Genomic DNA, 20,421 nt, shown 5'->3' with positions numbered 1-20,421 from the left:
CCACTCCCAGTACACCCACGGTCACCTCTCCAGCAATCACCACCACCACCACCGTCACGTACTGTAAACATGGAAGGTCTCGTCACAATCGTTGCATTTTGGTGCTGAAACACAGAAAAGTAGGGAACTGACCTTTTTTTTATATTTTAACATAATATATTATCCAAACTTGGACGGGAATAGTGAGCACGAACTCTGTGCTCTAACAGAGGGCCATGTTGGTTACATTAGGAGAGAGACAACCTATCTAATTAAAAGTCTGTAGGCATCTCCATCTGCAGACTTTGCCTGGATAAGACAATTTGAACTTATTAAATATGTCCGGGTGGAGATATCCATCGGCAATACATAAGTTGTGTGCTTGATTTACAACCGCTGCTTCCAGTGTCCTTCTGAGAAGATCGAATCTTCATGGTACTGAGATAACTCACAAAAATGAGCTATCACAGCGCCACACTATTTTATTGGGTGGATACAACATTTCATACGTTGCATAATGGCAGAACTCTCCTGTACATATTTAACTGTTTGTTTATGTTCTATAATTCTAGATGCAAGACCACGACCAGTTTCACCCAAGCAAACCAACTCACACTCGTTTCAGAGTCCCCTCACTGACACAGTGGCTGCTCTTACCAAGTTCTGTACTAATACCATCAGGGGCACACCTACATTTCTGGATGGGAGGTTTCACAAACTGCAATTCCCCCCCCCCCCCCTGGAAAAAAAGTTGACTATTTGAACAATAACAGTAACTTTTTTGAAACCATGTGCAACAGATAGTACGATTTAAAAAAAATAAGTATCAAAGCAAACACTTGAAAATGAAAAAAGTACAAGACAAGTTTTATTTTTATTACACATGATAAATGACTTATGATGTGCTGCCTCAGGTACCTCGTTTAGGACTTACAAGTTGACAACATCACATAATTTTTGGAAGTGTGAAACGAATCTGGCAACGCTCCGCTTACTCGTTTGTTTTCCTTCTCATTGAGATGAGCACCAAGGCAAATTCTAATATTCTTACCGCCCAAGTGTATGTTATTCAGCCACACCGCTGTGTTTTACCTTACTAAGATAAAGTAGGAAGGTAAATTCTACTGAATGTACAACAATGCATACAACCATATGACCTGTCTTTGTAATACTCACTTGTGCTTTATAGTAATCTGTTTACATTAATGTTTTATCACTGATTTCATCATTGCTTAGTTAATCTTAAGTTAATTTTAAGCCAGCCCGTAATGCTATGCATAGTATAAGTGGCTTTGGCATGCTGCTCTTATCTGTATTTTTTGTACCTCTGTATGTGTGCTCAAATTTTTAAATAAATAAATAAATAAATAAAGGAAGGGAGATGACGACAGAGCATAAATACTTCAGAGCAGCAGCAGCCTGGGCTTCAAGAGAGGTTTCTGGGCAACCAGGAGACCCTCTGGTACACCGCTGACCACAATTCTTCATGTACACTGACGCTGTGTATGGTGCGACTCAGGCACAGACAATGTTTTCCAGTGGTAGTGTAGAAGTCCTGTATTATAATTAAAATTATTATTATCATTATTATAATTATTATTATTATTGTTGTTGCTTTTATTTTGGGGAAGTGCTAGGCTGGTAACGGCCATACCGCTCTTGGGAAACGGGAGGGGTGATGGGAATCATATTGATCCGAGGAAGGGGATGTTTACCCCAGTGCCTTGCATCAAGTGCCCTTCGCCAGGCACCCTCCTAGAAGGTTCCTGGACGTTTTAATCTCTGGCTCACTGTGCGTATAATCAGAATGAAATTACTGGTAGATGATACAACTACAGTAACACAAGCAAAAATACCTAGACATATACAGCTAAATCAGTGAAAAAGAAGAATGAAAAGTCACACTACAATGACTGGAACAACAAACAACCCTCACTCAGGAGACTGAAACTCGTGACGACGTTTCGGTCGGCCTTTGACCATTAACGCCTTCACAGACACCGTTTTAGGTTAAGTAAGATTTGTCAGGAAACAGGACAAGTATTTCCTAACGCGAGTCTTAGTCTTATGATGACCCGCCGCTGGAGCTTTTGGTCATCTGACCGAGGCCTTCCACTGGCTTACCCATCCATCCCTTTAAAAATATGGTTATGAATATAACCATTTTTTTAAGGCGGCGTTTTGTTGCAGCATCCCTTATATATCTTGGTCGCTGGTGATGCTTGCCTCTCTCATTACGCTGTCAAATGCTCTAGACGTCAGAACACTCGTGACCTGATCTGACCTTTGTCTCCTCTCCTTATCTTTTCACCTTTCCTGTATTTTCAATGTCTTTCCCGTCTTCTTCCTAGGTGGGTTGTCCTATGGAGGTTGTACCCCGCAGGGGATTTTGTTCTAACCCAACGTGCCAGCAGTTCTCCTGCAGTTCTCTGTTCTCTTGTTCTTTACACTACCTATTAGTGTTTCTTCACTAATACTCCAATCTCTACCACTGCTGTACTACTGCTGCTGCTGCTGCTGCTACTACTACTACCACTACTACTACTATTTCTACTACTACTTCTACTACTACTACTACTACTACTACTACTACCACTACTACTACTACTACTGCTATTTCTACTACTACTTCTACTACTACTACTACTACCACTACTACTACTACTACTTCCACTTCTACTACTACTACTACTGTTACCACTACTACTGCTATTATTATTATTACTACTACTACTACCACTACTACTTACACTACTACTATTACCACCACTACTGCTAGTACCACCATCACCACCACCATCATTACTAACTACTCCCGTTCTACACCAGCCCTTCCCCGCCGCCCCTCTCGTACATATTCTGGATTTCTTCCCTAGGCTTTTCCAAAGTTTCAGTTTGTGTAGTGCAGGTTATCTGGGTAAATCAGCCTAACTTCAGCATTACATCAGTAATACAAAATCATCAATACAGCTGCAGCAATACAACCTCATATACAGCCAGTCACTATCTTGAAGTCTTACCCTGGTGTATACTGTAACAAAATTTATAAATTATTTTATTCTAATATAATATTAATTACGAGTCAATATTGTTTTTCCCACCTATGATTTATTTTTGGTTTATTTTATAATGCCAGTATTTAGCTTTGCTTTTTTTTAACATCAATTTAGAATTTGTGAGACAGCGGTGACGGGGCTTCCACATGTAACATGACACTTCTCCGCTACCATGTAATTATATTTTCTTATCACTTCTGCATCTGCTGAAAAAGACCTCAGTTGAAGGTTGACACAAGTAACTCTCTTATTTTGTGTCTATATTCAAAAGTTACTTACGCAGGCATTTGCTACATATTTTGCTGTAACACACATACACACACACACACACACACACACACACACACACACACACACGTACACACACACACACACACACACGCACACACACACACACGGCTCAGGGAGAGTGACCTAGTAGCGATCAGTGAAGAGGCGGGGCCAGGAGCTCGGACTCGACCCCCGCAACCTCAACTAGGTGAGTACAACTAGGTGAGTACACACACACACACACACACACACACACACACACACACACACACACACTCACACACACAAACACACACTAATAGCCCCTCAGTCAGGAAACACATCTAAAGTTGATTGCAATAATGTTCACTCATGTCTGCCAGACACAGGTGGTCACTGATGGTTGTCACAGACACAGATGTTCAGTGACGTATGCCACACAAACACAGATGTTCAGTGACGTATGCCACACAAACACAGATGTTCAGTGACGTATGCCACACAAACACAGATGTTCAGTGACGTATGCCACACAAACACAGATTTTCAGTGACGTATGCCACACAAACACAGATGTTCACAGAAGTCTGCCATAAACACTGGTGTTCACTGACCTCTACCTCAAATACAGATGCTCAGTGACGTTTGCCACACGAGCACAGGTGTTCATTGACATCTGCCACACGAACACAGGTATTCAGTGACGTATTTCACACAAACACAGAAGTTCAATGACGTATGCCATACAAACACAGGTGTTCACTGACGTCTGCCACAAACACAGGTGTTTACTGATGTCTGCCACACAAGCACAGGTGTACACTGACGTCTGCCACACAAACACTGGTGTACACTGACGTCTGCCACAAACACAGGTGTTTACTGATGTCTGCCACACAAGCACAGGTGTACACTGACGTCTGCCACACAAACACTGGTGCCACAAACACAGGTGTTTACTGATGTCTGCCACACAAGCACAGGTGTACACTGACGTCTGCCACACAAACACTGGTGTACACTGACGTCTGCCACAAACACATATGTACTTTACCAGCCCGAGTCCACACTGGTTTTCCCTGAGGGCCGCCCACACGCCCAACACAGAGGTCAGCAGTACCACACCTCCCGCGCCTACCAGCCCATATGCCAGGTGGATGAGTGTAGGCGTGTGTGTGGGTGTGGGTGCCAGGGCAAGCATTACATCACGACCCTCACCACCCACACACCACACACCCACCACCATCACTGCTACACCTGTCACCTGAAAATATAAACACGATTGTTATATACAATAGCTTCTCTAAGAATATTTTAAGGCCTATCGAACTTATACAGATAATATTTTGATAAATGAATATTTAGGAAGAAGCCTGAGATTTTTACTCCTGATTTCTTAGTTACTCGAGAGACATTACATTTTTCACTATGTTTAATAAAATAATAATACAATAATAATCATAATATAATAATAATAATTATTTCCAACACCAGCTGTAACCCACCGAGGCAGGGTGACCTAAAAAGAAAAACGAAAGTTTTTCTTTTTAGGTCACCCTGCCTCCGTGATGTGTACATGAGAAGGGGTTACTAGCCCCTTGCTCCCGGCATTTTAGCCGCCTCTTACGACACGCATGACTTACGGAGGAAGAATTCTGTTCCACTTACCCATGGAGATATGAGGAAATAAAGAGGAACAAGAACTATTAAGAAAACGGAAGAAAACCCCGATAGGTGTGTAAATACACAGATAACCCGCACATAGAAGAGAGGAGCTTACGACGACGTTTCGGCCCGACTTGGACCATTTACAAAGTATACATGCATGTGTAGTGTGACCTAAGTGTAAGTAGAAGTAGCAAGATATACCCGTCATCTCGCGTGTTTATAAGACAGAAAAGACACCAGCAATCCTACCATCATGTACAACAATCACAGGTATTCGTTTCACACTCACTTGGCAGGACGGTAGTACTTCCCTGGGTGGTTGTTGTCTACCAACCTACTACCTAGGATCATTATTATTTTTAATAATAAACTTAACAGCAGTAATAAAAACTATAATAATACTAATATAATAATAATAATAATAATAATAATAATAATAATAATAATAATAATACCTGTAATAGTTGTAGTAATAGCAGCAACGTTATTCAAAAAGACTAATAGCCAGAACAGTATTAATAATTATATGGAGAATGAACAAATTAGGATGACTAAGAGGTCATTTAAATCTAGGGTGGAGGGAGGGAGGGGAGGGTCTGGTGAGCGCCTGTAAAGGAGGTTTTCAGTGCTTGGAGCTTGAACTTCCAAGAGGCTTGTGTGAGCGAGTTAGATACAAGTGGAGGCAAGTGGTGTTTATGATTTTACGTGCTGTTGGAGTGTGAGCACAGTAACATTTTTGAAGGGATTCAGGTAAATCCTATTAGCTGGACTTTAGAATGAGTAACAGTGGAAACGCTTCCTCGTTTACTGATCACCCTACTACAGTTGTTACTGCTATCGTTACTGGCAGTAACAGCTGAGGCAGAAATACTAACAGTAATAATAATAGTATGCGCTTATAGGGTGCTCCGTAGCTCGAGTGCTAGCTCACACACTGGCATGTTGTGGTCAATCCTCGGTGCGGCTGGAAGCATTAGGTTTTATTTCATTAAGACACCTGCTGTCCATTTTCACTTATCACTGAAATAGTTACCTGGGTGTTAGTCGACTGGTGTGGGTCGCATCCTGGGACAAAATTGACCTAATTTGCCCGAAATGTTCTGCATAACAAGTGGCTTTCTATATAGTAGTATGTCATTGATGTCAGCTAGACCTGTATACCTTGTACATGTACTTGTAGAAATAAGATATTATTATTATTATTATTATTATTATTATTATTATTATTATTATTATTATTATTATTATTTGTAAATCCACGAGGGTTTCATCCCCAAGGCTTTATTCGAAATTTCACCCAGTCGAGGCTTCATATAAAGCTTCATCCAATATAGCAGGACATATCTGGCTTGCCAAGAAATTCCATCCTCCCCACGTCTGTCTCTAGGAATTTAGGAAAATTTCCTGTCTCCAGTTCAAGAGAAAAACATTTTTGTGTGACTGAAGCTTAATGAGAGCGTGCGTCGGGCAGTCGCGGCAGCATGGCCTGATTTCTCAATAGATATGTATTTCTGGTCCTCCTCTGTTACCTCCGGAGTACATGTCAACGCCATGTGTGTTTCTGCGTTCGTACCTCCAGGTTCCCGTTTCTGCATTCGCTCCCTCAGGTTTCCGTTTTGTGCGTTCGTTCCTCCAGGTTCCCGTTTCAGCGTTCGTACCTCTAGGTTCCCGTTCCTGCATTCGCTCCCTCAGGTTCCCGTTTCTGCGTTCATACCTCCAGGTTCCCGTTCCTGCATTCGTTCCTCCAGGTTCCCGTTTCTGCCTCCGTATCTCCAGGTGTCCGCCAGGTAGCTAGGTACACCTGGAGGTATTCCTAGGCACCTAAGTACACCTAAGTTCATTGTGCTCGACTTTTCTTTGAAACATTTATAATTTTACATCGACAAAGCATGTGACACGTAAAGCTTTACTATGCTGGTCAAGCTGGTGACGTGACACTAGTGTCCGCCCGGGCAGCTTTATATTCAAATTCAAATTCAAATTCAAAGTTTATTCTCTATAAGGATTACAATGCTGACTTTACAGAAATTTGGTTATTGTGTGGTTTGCATGTAGTAAAATAGTGATTACAGAGTGTACCACTAGAACGCTTAGCATGGCTAGGCATTTCGGGCAGACTTAGTTTTATTCTTAATTGTAAAATATTACAAATTATGAGGTAAGTTGGTATTATGGCTAAGTGACTAAATACTAGTTTGTGAGTTTAGCAATGTAAATGCTTTTGTTTTGGCACAGTACATAGTTTCAGTATTGGAGTATCACAGGATTCATTATTTTAATATTGAGATTAATATTTATGTTTATGGTCAAATGAGTCAGTGAGTGTAAGTGTGAACCACCAGGTGGTATTCGTGTAGTTAGTTGACAGGGTGTATCAGGGAGATAAGATGTTTTCTAATGGTAGTTTTGAAGGTGATGAATGTGTCTGCAGTTCTAGAGTTCTCAGGTAGGGTATTCCAGATTTTAGGGCCTTTGACATACATTGAATTTTTGTAAAGGTTTAGTCGGACACGGGGAATGTCGTAGAGATGTTTGTGTCTGGTGTTATGCCTGTGAGTTCTGTCACAACTATCAAGAAAGCGTTTTAGGTCAAGGTTGATATTAGAGTTTAAGGCCCTGTAGATGTAGATTGCACAGTAGTAAGTGTGGATGTACTGAACAGGGAGTAAGTTTAGGTCTATGAAGAGTGGGGGGGTGTGTTGCCAGGGATGGGATTTAGCGATTATTCTTACTGCAGCTTTTTGTTGGGTTATTATTGGCTTTAGGTGTGTTGCTGCAGTTGATCCCCAAGCACACATAGCATAGGTGAGGTATGGATAAATAAGTGAGTGGTATAGTGTGAGAAGGGCATTTTGCGGCACGTAGTATCGTATCTTGGAGAGGATCCCAACCGTTTTGGATACTTTTTTGGTTATATGCTGGATATGGGTGCTGAAATTCAGGTTGTTGTCAAGGTATAAGCCTAGGAATTTGCCCCCATTATTTCTGGTAATTAGAGTGTTGTCAATCTTAATGTTAATTTGTGCATCTCCTGCTCTGCTACCAAACATAATATAGTAGGTTTTGTCAGTGTTAAGCGTAAGTTTATTGGCTGTCATCCAAGTCGATATTTTGATCAGCTCCTCATTCACAGTGGTGTTGAGGGTGGCAAGATTAGAGTGAGAGATGACATAAGTCGTGTCGTCAGCAAAGAGAATGAGTGTTGGGATACGTTTGGAAGGTCATTGATGTATATGAGGAAGAGCAGGGGACCAAGGACACTTCCCTGCGGAACTCCAGTATCAAGTGGCCGTGTTGCTGATGCTGTGTCTTTAATGGTGACATACTGATACCTATTAGTAATGTAAGATTTGAAATAAGCAAGCGCATGGCCTCTTATACCGTAATGATCAAGTTTGTGGAGTAGGATGTCGTGGTCTACTGTGTCAAAAGCTTTTCTTAGGTCAATAAAAATTCCTAGTGGATATTCCTTATTTTATAGGAGGTTTCACTCGCTCTAGAGGTTTCATAGGAGGTTTCACCCGCTTTAGAGGTTTCATAGGAGGTTTCACCCGCTTTAGAGGTTTCATAGGAGGTTTCACTTAATAGTAGATTTCACTTACTAGATGTTTTATGGGTTTTGCCTACTAGGTGTTTCATAGGAGGTTTCACTCTCTAGAGGCTTCATAGGAGGGTTTACCAATTAAGGGTTTTGTTGGAGGCTTTACTCACTGGGGAAGTGTTAAACCATTAACAATACTGTGATTAGAGCAGAGATCTGAGTGTAAAACTGAGGTACCTCAGGGATCTGAGTGTAAAAATGGGGTACCTCAGGGATCTGAGCGTAAAAGTGGGGTACCTCAGGGATCTGAGCGTAAAAGTGGGGTACCTCAGGGATCTGAGCGTAAAAGTGGGGTACCTCAGGGATCTGAGCGTAAAAGTGGGGTACCTCAGGGATCTGAGCGTAAAAGTGGGGTACCTCAGGGATCTGAGCGTAAAAACGGGGTACCTCAGGGATCTGAGCGTAAAAGTGGGGTACCTCAGGGATCTGAGCGTAAAAGTGGGGTACCTCAGGGATCTGAGTGTAAAAATGGGGTACCTCAGGGATCTGAGTGTAAAAATGGGGTACCTCAGGGATCTGAGCGTAAAAGTGGGGTACCTCAGGGATCTGAGTGTAAAAATGGGGTACCTCAGGGATCTGAGCGTAAAAGTGGGGTACCTCAGGGATCTGAGCGTAAAAGTAGGGTACCTCAGGGATCTGAGTGTAAAAAGTGGGGTACCTCAGGGATCTGAGTGTAAAAAGTGGGGTATCTCAGGGATCTGAGTGTAAAAAGTGGGGTACCTCAGGGATCTGAGTGTAAAAAGTAGGGTACCTCAGGGATCTGAGTGTAAAAAGTGGGGTATCTCAGAGATATGAGTGTAAAAAGTGGGGTATCTCAGGTATCTGAGTGTAATAGTGGGGTACCTCAGGGATCTGTGTGTAAAAATTGGGGTAACTCAGGGATCTGAGTGTAAAAAGTGGGGTATCTCAGGGATCTGAGTGTAAAAAGTGGGGTATCTCAGAGATATGAGTGTAAAAAGTGGGGTAACTCAGGGATCTGAGTGTAAAAAGTGGGGTATCTCAGGGATCTGAGTGTAAAAAGTGGGGTATCTCAGGGATCTGAGTGTAAAAAGTGGGGTATCTCAGGGATCTGAGTGTAAAAAGTGGGGTATCTCAGGGATCTGAGTGTAAAAAGTGGGGTATCTCAGGGATCTGAGTGTAAAAAGTGGGGTAACTCAGGGATCTGAGTGTAAAAAGTGGGGTATCTCAGGGATCTGAGTGTAAAAAGTGGGGTATCTCAGGGATCTGAGTGTAAAAAGTGGGGTATCTCAGGGATCTGAGTGTAAAAAGTGGGGTACCTCAGGGATCTGAGTGTAAAAAGTGGGGTAACTCAGGGATCTGAGTGTAAAAAGTGGGGTAACTCAGGGATCTGAGTGTAAATAGTGGGGTATCTCAGGGATCTGAGTGTAAAAAGTGGGGTAACTCAGGGATCTGAGTGTAAAAAGTGGGGTAACTCAGGGATCTGAGTGTAAAAAGTGGGGTATCTCAGGGATCTGAGTGTAAAAAGTGGGGTATCTCAGGGATCTGAGTGTAAAAAGTGGGGTACCTCAGGGATCTGAGTGTAAAAAGTGGGGTATCTCAGGGATCTGAGTGTAATAGGGGGGTACCTCAGGGATATGAGTGTAAAAGTGGGGTACCTCGGGGATCTGAGTGTAAAAAGTGGGGTATCTCAGGGATCTGAGTGTAAAAAGTGGGGTATCTCAGGGATCTGAGTGTAAAAAGTGGGGTACCTCAGGGATCTGAGTGTAAAAAGTGGGGTATCTCAGGGATCTGAGTGTAATAGGGGGGTACCTCAGGGATCTGAGTGTAAAAATTGGGGTACCTCAGGGATATGAGTGTAAAAATGGGGTACCTTAGGGATCTGAGTGTAAAAAGTGAGGTACCTCAGGGATCTGAGTGTAAGAAGGTACTTCAAGATTCTAGAAATATACACAGGTACCTATATACATTATCATAGTGATCTATAATGAAGCGAATGAGCTTCATTTTTAGTTATAACGAAAGCTCAAAAAAAAAAAAATTTGTAACAACTTCCAGAACATAAATCATTTTCTAGCCTCTAGCTGAGACTGAGAGAATGTTAGTCTGCAGAGCTATAAATTTCGCAAATTTTGAGCATAAAATGGCAAGAGAAAATATCGTCTGTCCTCACGTGTTGGCGAGGGCCCCATCTGGAATACACTGAAAAATCTGTGTCCCAAAATTATATACTTGATGAAGATATATTGGTGAGCGTGCAGAGAGAAACTACTCAACTGATGTTTTGCCTTTATATAAACTGTGTTCGTGCACTCTCACGCTCTCTCATGTACTCTTATGTACTCTCCTTGCACTCCCATGTACTCTCCTTTCACTTCCATGTATACTTATGTACTTCCATATACTCTCATATATTTTTATGTCATATAATGAACAAAAAGGCACAATACAGTGACTGGAACAATATATAAATAACCCACAAATAGGAGAGATGTTTCGGCCCGACTTGTACCATTTACAAGTCACATTGTGACTTGTAAATCTTATATTCTCATAACCTCCCATATGCACCCCCACGTCCTTCCATATACCTACATGTGTTCACATACTCCCATGTACTTTCAAGTATTCCCATATACTCCAATATCCTCCCATGTATTGCGATGAACTCCCATATACGTACTCCACGGCACTACAATATACTCCTGCAGCATACCATATACTTCTATATACTCCCATGTTATGCTTTACCCTTTAATATTCTCCCATATATTATTGTTTTCTTTCATGTAATCCCATATACTTCTTTCTACTCCTATATAATCCTATATACTATCACTTACCTCTGTGTATTATTATATTATCTGATATTCTTCAATGAACATCCGTGTATTCATGTATAAGAAGGGAACTATTCTCGCATGCCCTCCTGTGTATTACTGTAACCTCTCATATACTCCCATGTTATACTATATTTTTTTATGAATTCCCAGGTAAGCCATGTACTCCCAGGTACGGCCCTCTACTCCCAGAGCCACCTAAGAACGCCCTTGTACTCGGAGGTTCGTTCAGCTACTCCATGTACTCCCAGGCAGCTCTTTGCCCGCCCGTATTCTCCCAGATAAGCCCATGTACTGTAATCTCAGGTTAGACCATGTACTCTACTTTCATGTACACCCAGGTACTTCATGGAAACATCGATCACATGCGGTCAGTAGTTCCTTGCTAATATTACGTCAAAAGGGGTGGAAAGGTACAATATAAATCCCCACTTCAGAATGAGTGGGATTTTAAATACGACGTCTCCTCCATCTCCCACTTCTTGAAGTGTGTGACATGTCTCTCACCTAACGACTCCCATGTTTGAAACACGTACACAAAATATGCGAATACAAAAATTCTGCATTAGGCCTATGTAATAGTGGCTTTACTCTTATACAAACATACATATATACAAACATACATATATACAAACAGAATTACCAAAACACTTGTATCAAGTTGCTCAGTTTCACGCAGTGGAGATCTCGGCTTAGAGAGATTAAGAGACAAGGCCAGTAAAGGTGATGGCCAGGAAACAACAGGAAATTGTAGCCAGCGACGTTGTATTGTGTTAGTTGAGGTGAGGAAGAAACAAGTAGCAATACACAAATAACCAGCACAGAGGAGAGAGAAGCTTACGACGTTTCAGTCCGACCTGGACCATTTACAAGTCACACTAATACAGAAGAGTGAAGGAGCCAGTGTTTATATAGGCGAGGGGGGGACAGAGACGGGACAAGACGTGTACTTAGCTCTGTGAAGACCTGTTTGTGTGCTCTCTGTGAATCTGAACCAGGATGCCCTCTCTTGAGCAACTTTACCAGCAGCTGAGAGAAGAGCTCAGAGTTGCTAAGATGGAGATACGGCGATTGACGGAGGAGAACAAGAGGATTCGTAGTAGTCCTCCTGTTGTGAGTCCCCAGGTTAAGAGGGGAGCTTGGTCAGTGGCCGGGCAACATGGAACCAAGCTGAAGATCAAGAAGACGGTTGGAGAGGCAGAAACAACGAGAAACCAGAAGACTACCGTGGAAACTTCCAACCCATTCTCGGTGCTACCCGACGAATGTGAGTGTTCTACTGGGAATGCCACAACGAGCACCAAAGAAGCATTGGCAGACGTGAGTGAGACATCCCTAGAAACCCCAACGAAGACCATCGAGAACGTCTTGACGAATTCTACAAGTGGTGTAATGCTACCTGGCGAATGTGAGTCGACTACTCGGAGCATCACGACGGACGACGCAAAGGAAGGTAAAAACATTGTTGTTGTTGGGGATAGCCAGATTAGGTACATGGATAGGGCATTCTGCTTGAAGGACAGGAGTAGGAGGCAGAGAGTATGTTTTCCTGGGGCGGGGATGAAGGATATTGTTAGCCGTCTGGATGACATCATGAGAGGTAATGGGAGCAATCCTATTATCTGTCTCAGTGCTGGAGGCAACGATGTTGGCAGACGTAGGAGTGAGGACCTGATTAGCAGGTATAGGTCAGCAATAGAGATAATTAGGAGGAAGGGTGGGAAACCTGTCATATGTGGCATTTTGCCAAGGAGAGGAGTTGGAAATGAATGGTTGTCCAGAGCAATTGGTGTCAATTGCTGGCTGGACAAATACTGTAAGGAAAATGCGGTAACATTCATTGACAACTGGGACCTCTTCTATGGCAGAAATGACATGTATGCCAGGGATGGGGTTCACTTATCTAGGTGTGGGGTGGGAGCACTGGCCAACGCAGTGGAGGGAGCTGTTAGGTCTTTAAACTAGGAATAGTTAGTGGTATGGGTTTTTGCGGGAAAACTGTGAAGTCTCAGGGTAGTAATATGAGTACTAGGAGAACTAGTAATAGGCAAAATGAGGTGGATATCGGAAAGCCAGTGGCACTAATTGACAAGGACAGTAAGAGGTTTAGTGGAATAACAGAAAGGAGCAGGAATGATAAAGAGAAAGGAGGGTCCTTAAGTATATATTACACAAATAGTCGCAGTGCTAGGAATAAGATGGACGAGTTGAGACTAGTTGCTAGTGCAGGTAACATAGATGTATTTGCCATTACTGAGACGTGGTTTAATTCAAAAAGTCGGGACATGCCTGCAGAATGTCACATTCAGGGTTTCAAATTGTTCCAAGTAGATAGAAGTATCGGGAAGGGGGGTGGGGTGGCATTGTATGTCCGAGATCGCTTGAACTGTTGCATAAAAACGGGTATTAAGTCTGAAGTAACACATACAGAGTCTGTTTGGATAGAATTTTCAGAGGGGCATGAAAAATTAATTTTAGGTGTGATATACCGTCCCCCAAATTTAGATAGGGACCAGGGAAGACTACTATGGGAGGAAATTGTTAGGGCCACAAGGCACGATAATGTAGTAATTATAGGAGACTTTAACTTTAGTCATATTGATTGGAATTTCTTGACTGGGAATTTAGAATCATACGACTTCTTAGAAGTAGTTCAGGATTGTTTTTTGAAGCAGTTTGTGACAGAACCTACAAGGGGTAATAACCTGCTTGACTTAGTTCTGGCAAACAATGAATCCCTTGTTAATAATTTGGAAGTTTCAGAGGAACTGGGTGCTAGCGACCACAAATCAATTACATTTAGAATTGAATGGAAGTATGATAGTAGGGATAACTCAGTAACAGTCCCAGATTTTCGCTTAGCAGATTACGATGGGCTTAGAGAACACTTATCATCTGTTGACTGGGGTAACGAAGAGAGCTATCAATATGACAGTTTTCTGAACAAAATACATGCTGCTCAAAGAACTTTTATCCCTTATAAAGAAATTAGATCAAATAGAAATGACCCAAAATGGATGAATAATAGGCTGAAATATCTACTAGGGCATAAGAAAGGAATTTATAGGCGTATCAAAAGAGGCGAGGGTCATCTTATGAATCAGTATATTGACATTAAGAGGGACATTAAAAAGGGGATAAGAAAAGCTAAAAGGGACTATGAAATTAAAGTTGCTAGGGATTCTAAAACTAACCCAAAAAGTTTTTTCCAGGTATATAGAACAAAAGTCAGAGATAAGATAGGTCCCCTTAAAAATAACTATGGGCATCTTACTGACAAAGAGAATGAAATGTGCTCGATTTTAAATAATTATTTTCTCTCGGTTTTTACACAGGAAGACACTAATAATATTCCGGTAATTAATTTTTATAGTGGCCAGAAGAAGATAAATTATGTAACATCACAGTCACTAGTGAAATGGTTGTGAAGCAGATAGACCGACTGAAGCAAAATAAGTCACCGGGTCCTGATGAGGTTTTTTCAAGGGTTCTAAAGGAATGCAAAATGGAAGTCTGTGAACCATTAACTAATATTTTTAATTTATCTCTTCAAACAGGTGTAGTGTCTGATATGTGGAAGATGGCTAATGTAATTCCTATTTTTAAAACAGGGGACAAGTCGTTACCGTCAAATTACCGCCCAATAAGCCTGACCTCAATTGTAGGCAAATTACTAGAGTCAATTATAGCTCAAATTATAAGAAGCCATCTCGATAAGCATAGCTTGATTAATGATACTCAGCATGGATTCACAAGAGGCCGGTCTTGTCTAACTAATTTATTAACTTTCTTCAGTAAAGCTTTTGAGGCTGTTGACCACGATAAAGAATTTGATATTATTTACTTAGATTTTAGTAAGGCATTTGATAGAGTTCCGCACCAAAGACTGTTGAAGAAAGTAGCAGCTCATGGCATTGGGGGAAGAGTGCTCTCGTGGATCGAATCATGGCTCACAGACAGGAAGCAGAGAGTGTCCATAAATGGGGTTAAATCCGAGTGGGGATCAGTAACAAGTGGCGTTCCACAGGGATCAGTCTTGGGCCCGTTGTTGTTTATAATATATATCAATGATCTTGATGAAGGAATTACTAGTGATATGAGCAAATTCGCCGATGACACGAAAATAGGTAGGATAATTGATTCAAACGTAGATGTTAGGGAACTTCAGGAGGATTTAGACAAACTCTGCTCTTGGTCAGAAAAGTGGCAGATGCAGTTCAATGTAGATAAATGCAAGGTTCTGAAGCTCGGGAGTGTCCATAACCCTAGCACTTACAAGTTAAATAATGTAGAACTTAGCCATACAGATTGCAAAAAGGACTTGGGGGTTATGGTAAGCAGCAACCTTAAACCAAGACAGCAATGCCTAAGCGTACGTAATAAGGCAAATAGATTACTGGGATTTATATCAAGAAGTGTAAGCAACAGAAGTCCAGAGGTCATACTGCAGCTTTATACATCATTAGTAAGGCCTCACCTAGATTATGCAGCTCAATTCTGGTCTCCATATTACAGAATGGACATAAATTTGTTAGAAAACATTCAGCGTAGGATGACTAAATTAATACATAGCATTAGAAATCTTCCTTATGAAGAAAGATTGAAGACTCTTAAGTTACATTCACTTGTTAGACGAAGAATGAGGGGAGACCTGATCGAAGTGTATAAGTGGAAGATGGGTATTAATAAAGGGGATATTAACAAGGTCTTGAGGATGTCTCTCCAAGAGAGAACCCGCAGTAATGGATTTAAATTAGATAAGTTTAGATTTAGAAAGGACATAGGAAAGTATTGGTTTGGAAATAGGGTAGTTGATGAGTGGAACAGTCTACCTAGTTGGGTCATTGAGGCTAGGAATTTGGGTAGTTTCAAATTTAGGTTGGATAAGTACATGACTGGAAGGGGTTGGATTTGAGAGGGACTTGCACATCGGAGCTTGTTTCTTGGGTGGCATTGAAAATTGGGTTGGTCAAATGTTTGTTAGTGGGATGAATTGTAAAGGACCTGCCTAGTATGGGCCAACAGGCCTGCTGCAGTGTTCCTCCTTTCTTATGTTCTTATGTTCTTAAGTCTTTTGGCATTAAAGCTACAGATTCACGTGATGAAAATATTCCACCTCTAAACCGGCAGGACGGGATGTCTCTACTAACATTAAAAAAAATAAAAACTGACCTATTTGATGAACATTTTGCTGCCAAGATTCAAATCCACTAAAACTGTGTCTAATGACCACTGAACAAGGTAGAAAACCGAGCTAGACGACTTATCTCTCACCTGGAGCCTGCCTGGATGGCTCTGTCACTCCAGCAGAGCCTTCAATATCAAAGACATCTTGATGATCTTACTATTATGCGCAAAGCTAATATTGTCAAAGAACCACATTTAGCAGAACATCACTTCCTCTGAGATGATTCATGCCTGGAACGTCTCGAGACCGAAAGATGTTCGTACAATGTATCAACATGAATGAAATAAAAGTCACTTGACCAAATCAAATGTCTGATACACAGCTGCCTCCAGCTTCATCTCGTTTACTATGTGTATACTTCATGATGATAAAAAAAATAATATAGATAATGCTAGGAAAGGCTTCGAAATGAGCTGAGGTATGTAACACCTCTCAAGTTGTAAATAAAAGAAGCATTTCATAGCATAACGCTGTTGAAACCCTAATATAAAACACAAAGGCAGTAAAAAAAGAAAAACCCAGAAGGCAACCAGCAAAGACAGAATATTCTCAAATTAGGCACTGAATGAGGGAACAATAGTCCTGGAAAAGGCAACGAAAGAGAATAAAATATACACGACAAAAACATTGAAAACAAAACACTTACGAAGAAAACGAGATTGAAGACGAGTAAGACTGCCTTGCCACACTTCAGTCCGCAGCGACCCAGCAACACCACCATCCTGCCTTCCACAGCCTCCTGCTGGGGATCTGCCACAACCTCCTGCTGAAGAAGGAAGAGGTTAGTAATTCTGCATACTTCAAGGGGATGGGGGGGTAAAGGGCTTTTGATGCAAGGAATTGCAGCTTCCCTCTTAGAATCAAATATGAGTACTCTCTTAACTCTTAAGTTTCCCAGCCGCTTTCTTACACTTAGAGGTTTAGCGTTTTTCAATGACTGCAATAATAACAGAAATATTTCTCAGGGTAAACGTGTAAGAACTAGCGGATTAAGTGACCCCGAAAGAAATAGTAAAGAATAATAGTGCTCATTATCACTTTTGCTAATGGAATGATCAGAAAATTAAGATTATCCTTTTATGAGTAAAGGAAAGGATAGCCAGAGGTCATTACTGCTGCCTCTCGGAAACGAGAGGGATAAAGAAAAGAAGCTGGTTTGAGAGAGGAAGAGAAATTAATGTACTTGACAAGCTGCTAGTAACGAGTAGATTTATAAATGTGTACTTGACTTTGTATTAATTATCATTCGTAGAGGGAACAGGGCGAAGTTAAAGCCAACTTTAGGCCACATATTTTTGTGAAGGCTTACTCAGCCCTATAACAACTTCAGACAGTATTACCAAGGCTGGCTCCTCCTCAGGAAAATTAATGAATAGAAAAAGAAATAATAATTCACAAAGATAAACACTTTATTATTTAGTAATGCAAAAATAAAACATCGAAAAAATGAATGTGTATCTTATTTGACAGAAAAATTAAAAATGAAATAAAAATATGACATTTGAATTCAACGCTAATATGTACAGTTATACTGGGGTGTCTGGTGGAGGTTGACACCGTCTTGTAGAAATTGTAGCCGTTGCTGATGATGTGGGGGGGGGGTCACAGGTGTTGGTGACAACCCAACGACTAGTTCTTCATAGTCAGTCCAGATGACAGGAACGCAGGTTCTTTACCACTGCAGAGATGAGGGGTAGTTCCCTGCGGTTTACTGAAAGTAATCAGGTAGGCAGATAAACAAATGACGTCTCATGGGCTGTTTCAGTCCGTCTCCTTCAACACTTCTCGTTGGTTGGCAGGTGACCCGATCTGTCATTCCAAGCTGGAAAGAGAGACAGGTTACCCACTGCTTAAGAAATCACTCTCCATAATAAGTGTAAGATACTTAAAAAAGGTGGTGATTATCTAAAAGTCTCATGTGGAGCTTAAAACTTAAAACTGGTCATAAGTGAAGTTTTCAACCAATATCCACTAGAAGAGGAGCAGAGGCTTTTACTTACAGTTGTGCTGGGAGCTGTGAGTCGAGTGATTACTGTTTGGCCAGAGCCCCACACGTCACCTTTGGGGGTGGGGAGAAAAGGGGGGGAGAGGGGATAGCGGGAGCTAGACTGACCCTACCTTAACAAGCAGCCGGCAATCAAACTATCGTTACCATATACTCGCTCGCTACTCCTATCTGTTGAACTTTTCCCTCACAATTTTATTTACTCAGTTGGTTCAGTTGACGCTCTACAATACACTTGTTAAACCACACCGTGAATAAGCTGTTCAGTTCTGGGCCGAAAATTACGTTAAGGAAGAAAATAAACTTATGAGAAAAAAGAGAAGGACAACCAAACTCGCACAATCACTAAAAAATATCCCATGTGAAGAAACACTCAAAATACTTAACCTATTCGGTCTCACGAGGCGAAGACTACGACTTCTCGCTCAAACCTTTAAGTTACTGAACAATTTTTATACTCAAACACGAAGAACTGTGTTAGGTAGAAAGTGAGTCACTAACTCCAATGGAATGAAATTTCGAGGCAGATGATGCTAACTCAATTATTGCAAAGTGGAATAAACGACCTGCTGAATCTGTGAGTGCAAAATAATAGTCATTTCAGAGTAAACTGGACGAGCACTTAGCAAATATCAGATTCGTCTAGAGTCAATGCAGGGTTGGCTGTATTCATCGAATTCCTGACATTAGTTCAAGAAATACACCAGGACGATTAGTTGACAATAAGCCACCCAGTGCATAATAATAGCAGCGGGAGGAGTAGAGGCTGTTGTAATTGTTTTCATAGTCCTAGCAATAGCAGTTTTTTCTTCCACGTTTCGTAGAACTTTCTATAAGGTTGAGAACAATTTCAACCATCTATTTCCGGCTAGCGAGATGGTTGAAGAGGGTGGAGGGTAGGAACAGTGCTCTCCTACAGTATCCTAATCTCAGCTTTCTAGACAGCTTTAGAGTTACCTTTCTCACTAAACAACCTCGATTTGGACCACTCTCTCTCTCTCTCTCTCTCTCTCTCTCTCTCTCTCCCTATATATATGTCGTGCCGAATAGGCAGAACTTGCGATCTTGGCTTAAATAGCAACGCTCATCTTGCCATATAGGACAAGTGAAAATTTGTGTATGCAATAATTTCGCCAAAATCATTCTGAACCTAACGAAAAAAAATATATTTCGTTGTGTTTGTTTAGTATTAAATTATTGTAAACGTATCTAAAATATATTTAGTTGGGTTAGGCTAAAATAAATTGCGTTTGTTATAATAAGGTTAGGTAAGTTTTCTAAGATTCTTTTGGTGCAAAATTATAAATTTTTACATTAACATTAATGAAAAAAAAATATCTTTAAACGTATAAGAGAAATTTTTAGAAAGGACTTAATTTTAAATGAGTTCTTGCTAATTGACCAGTTTTACATATTCGGCACAGCATATATATTATATATATATATATATATATATATATATATATATATATATATATATATATATATATATATATATATATATATATATATTTATCTCTCTCTCTCTCGTGTACCCTATGTACCCTCAACGTAAGCCATCACAGACACGACAATGGGTCGTCAGCCTCCACGCTTACTGTCTTTCAAAGGCTTTCTATATATAGCTGCCTCAGTGATGGGTGGCGCTTTGAGGAGGTGGCAGAGGCTTCCCAGGTGACTAGTGCTGACTTTGTGAAGTGGCACAAGCATCCCTGGTGACTTGTGGTGACCTGGAAAAGTGGTTCAAGCATCCCAGGTGACTAGTGGTAACATGGAAAGTAGTACAATCACCCTCAGTGACGGGTATTGTCATGAGAGCGTCCAGGAAAGTCCTCTGTGACACAGGTAGTGTTTTAAGGTGAGTGGCAGAAATGCAT

General features: G+C 41.1%; 1 protein-coding gene across 1 annotated transcript in view; it reads right to left on the bottom strand.

The window, feature by feature from the left end:
* LOC128684758 (CD151 antigen) overlaps positions 1 to 17,296 on the bottom strand; it is a 111,439-nt gene extending 94,143 nt beyond the window's left edge. The window contains exons 1-3 of the mRNA XM_070102130.1: positions 17,186 to 17,296; positions 4,339 to 4,548; positions 1 to 61 (exon numbers count right to left, since the gene is read on the bottom strand). The exon at positions 1 to 61 is cut by the window's left edge and continues 119 nt beyond it. Coding sequence (XP_069958231.1) covers positions 1 to 61; positions 4,339 to 4,548; positions 17,186 to 17,260 — 346 coding nt within the window. The 5' untranslated portion in view covers positions 17,261 to 17,296. The remainder of the gene's footprint in view (positions 62 to 4,338; positions 4,549 to 17,185) is intronic.
* Positions 17,297 to 20,421: the final 3,125 nt, after the last annotated feature.

The sequence above is a fragment of the Cherax quadricarinatus genome, chromosome 5 (genome assembly GCF_038502225.1).
Source record: "Cherax quadricarinatus isolate ZL_2023a chromosome 5, ASM3850222v1, whole genome shotgun sequence".
Lineage (NCBI taxonomy): Eukaryota > Metazoa > Arthropoda > Malacostraca > Decapoda > Parastacidae > Cherax > Cherax quadricarinatus.
Note: the sequence above shows the minus strand (reverse complement) of the source record. Positions and strands in the feature narration are given on the sequence as shown.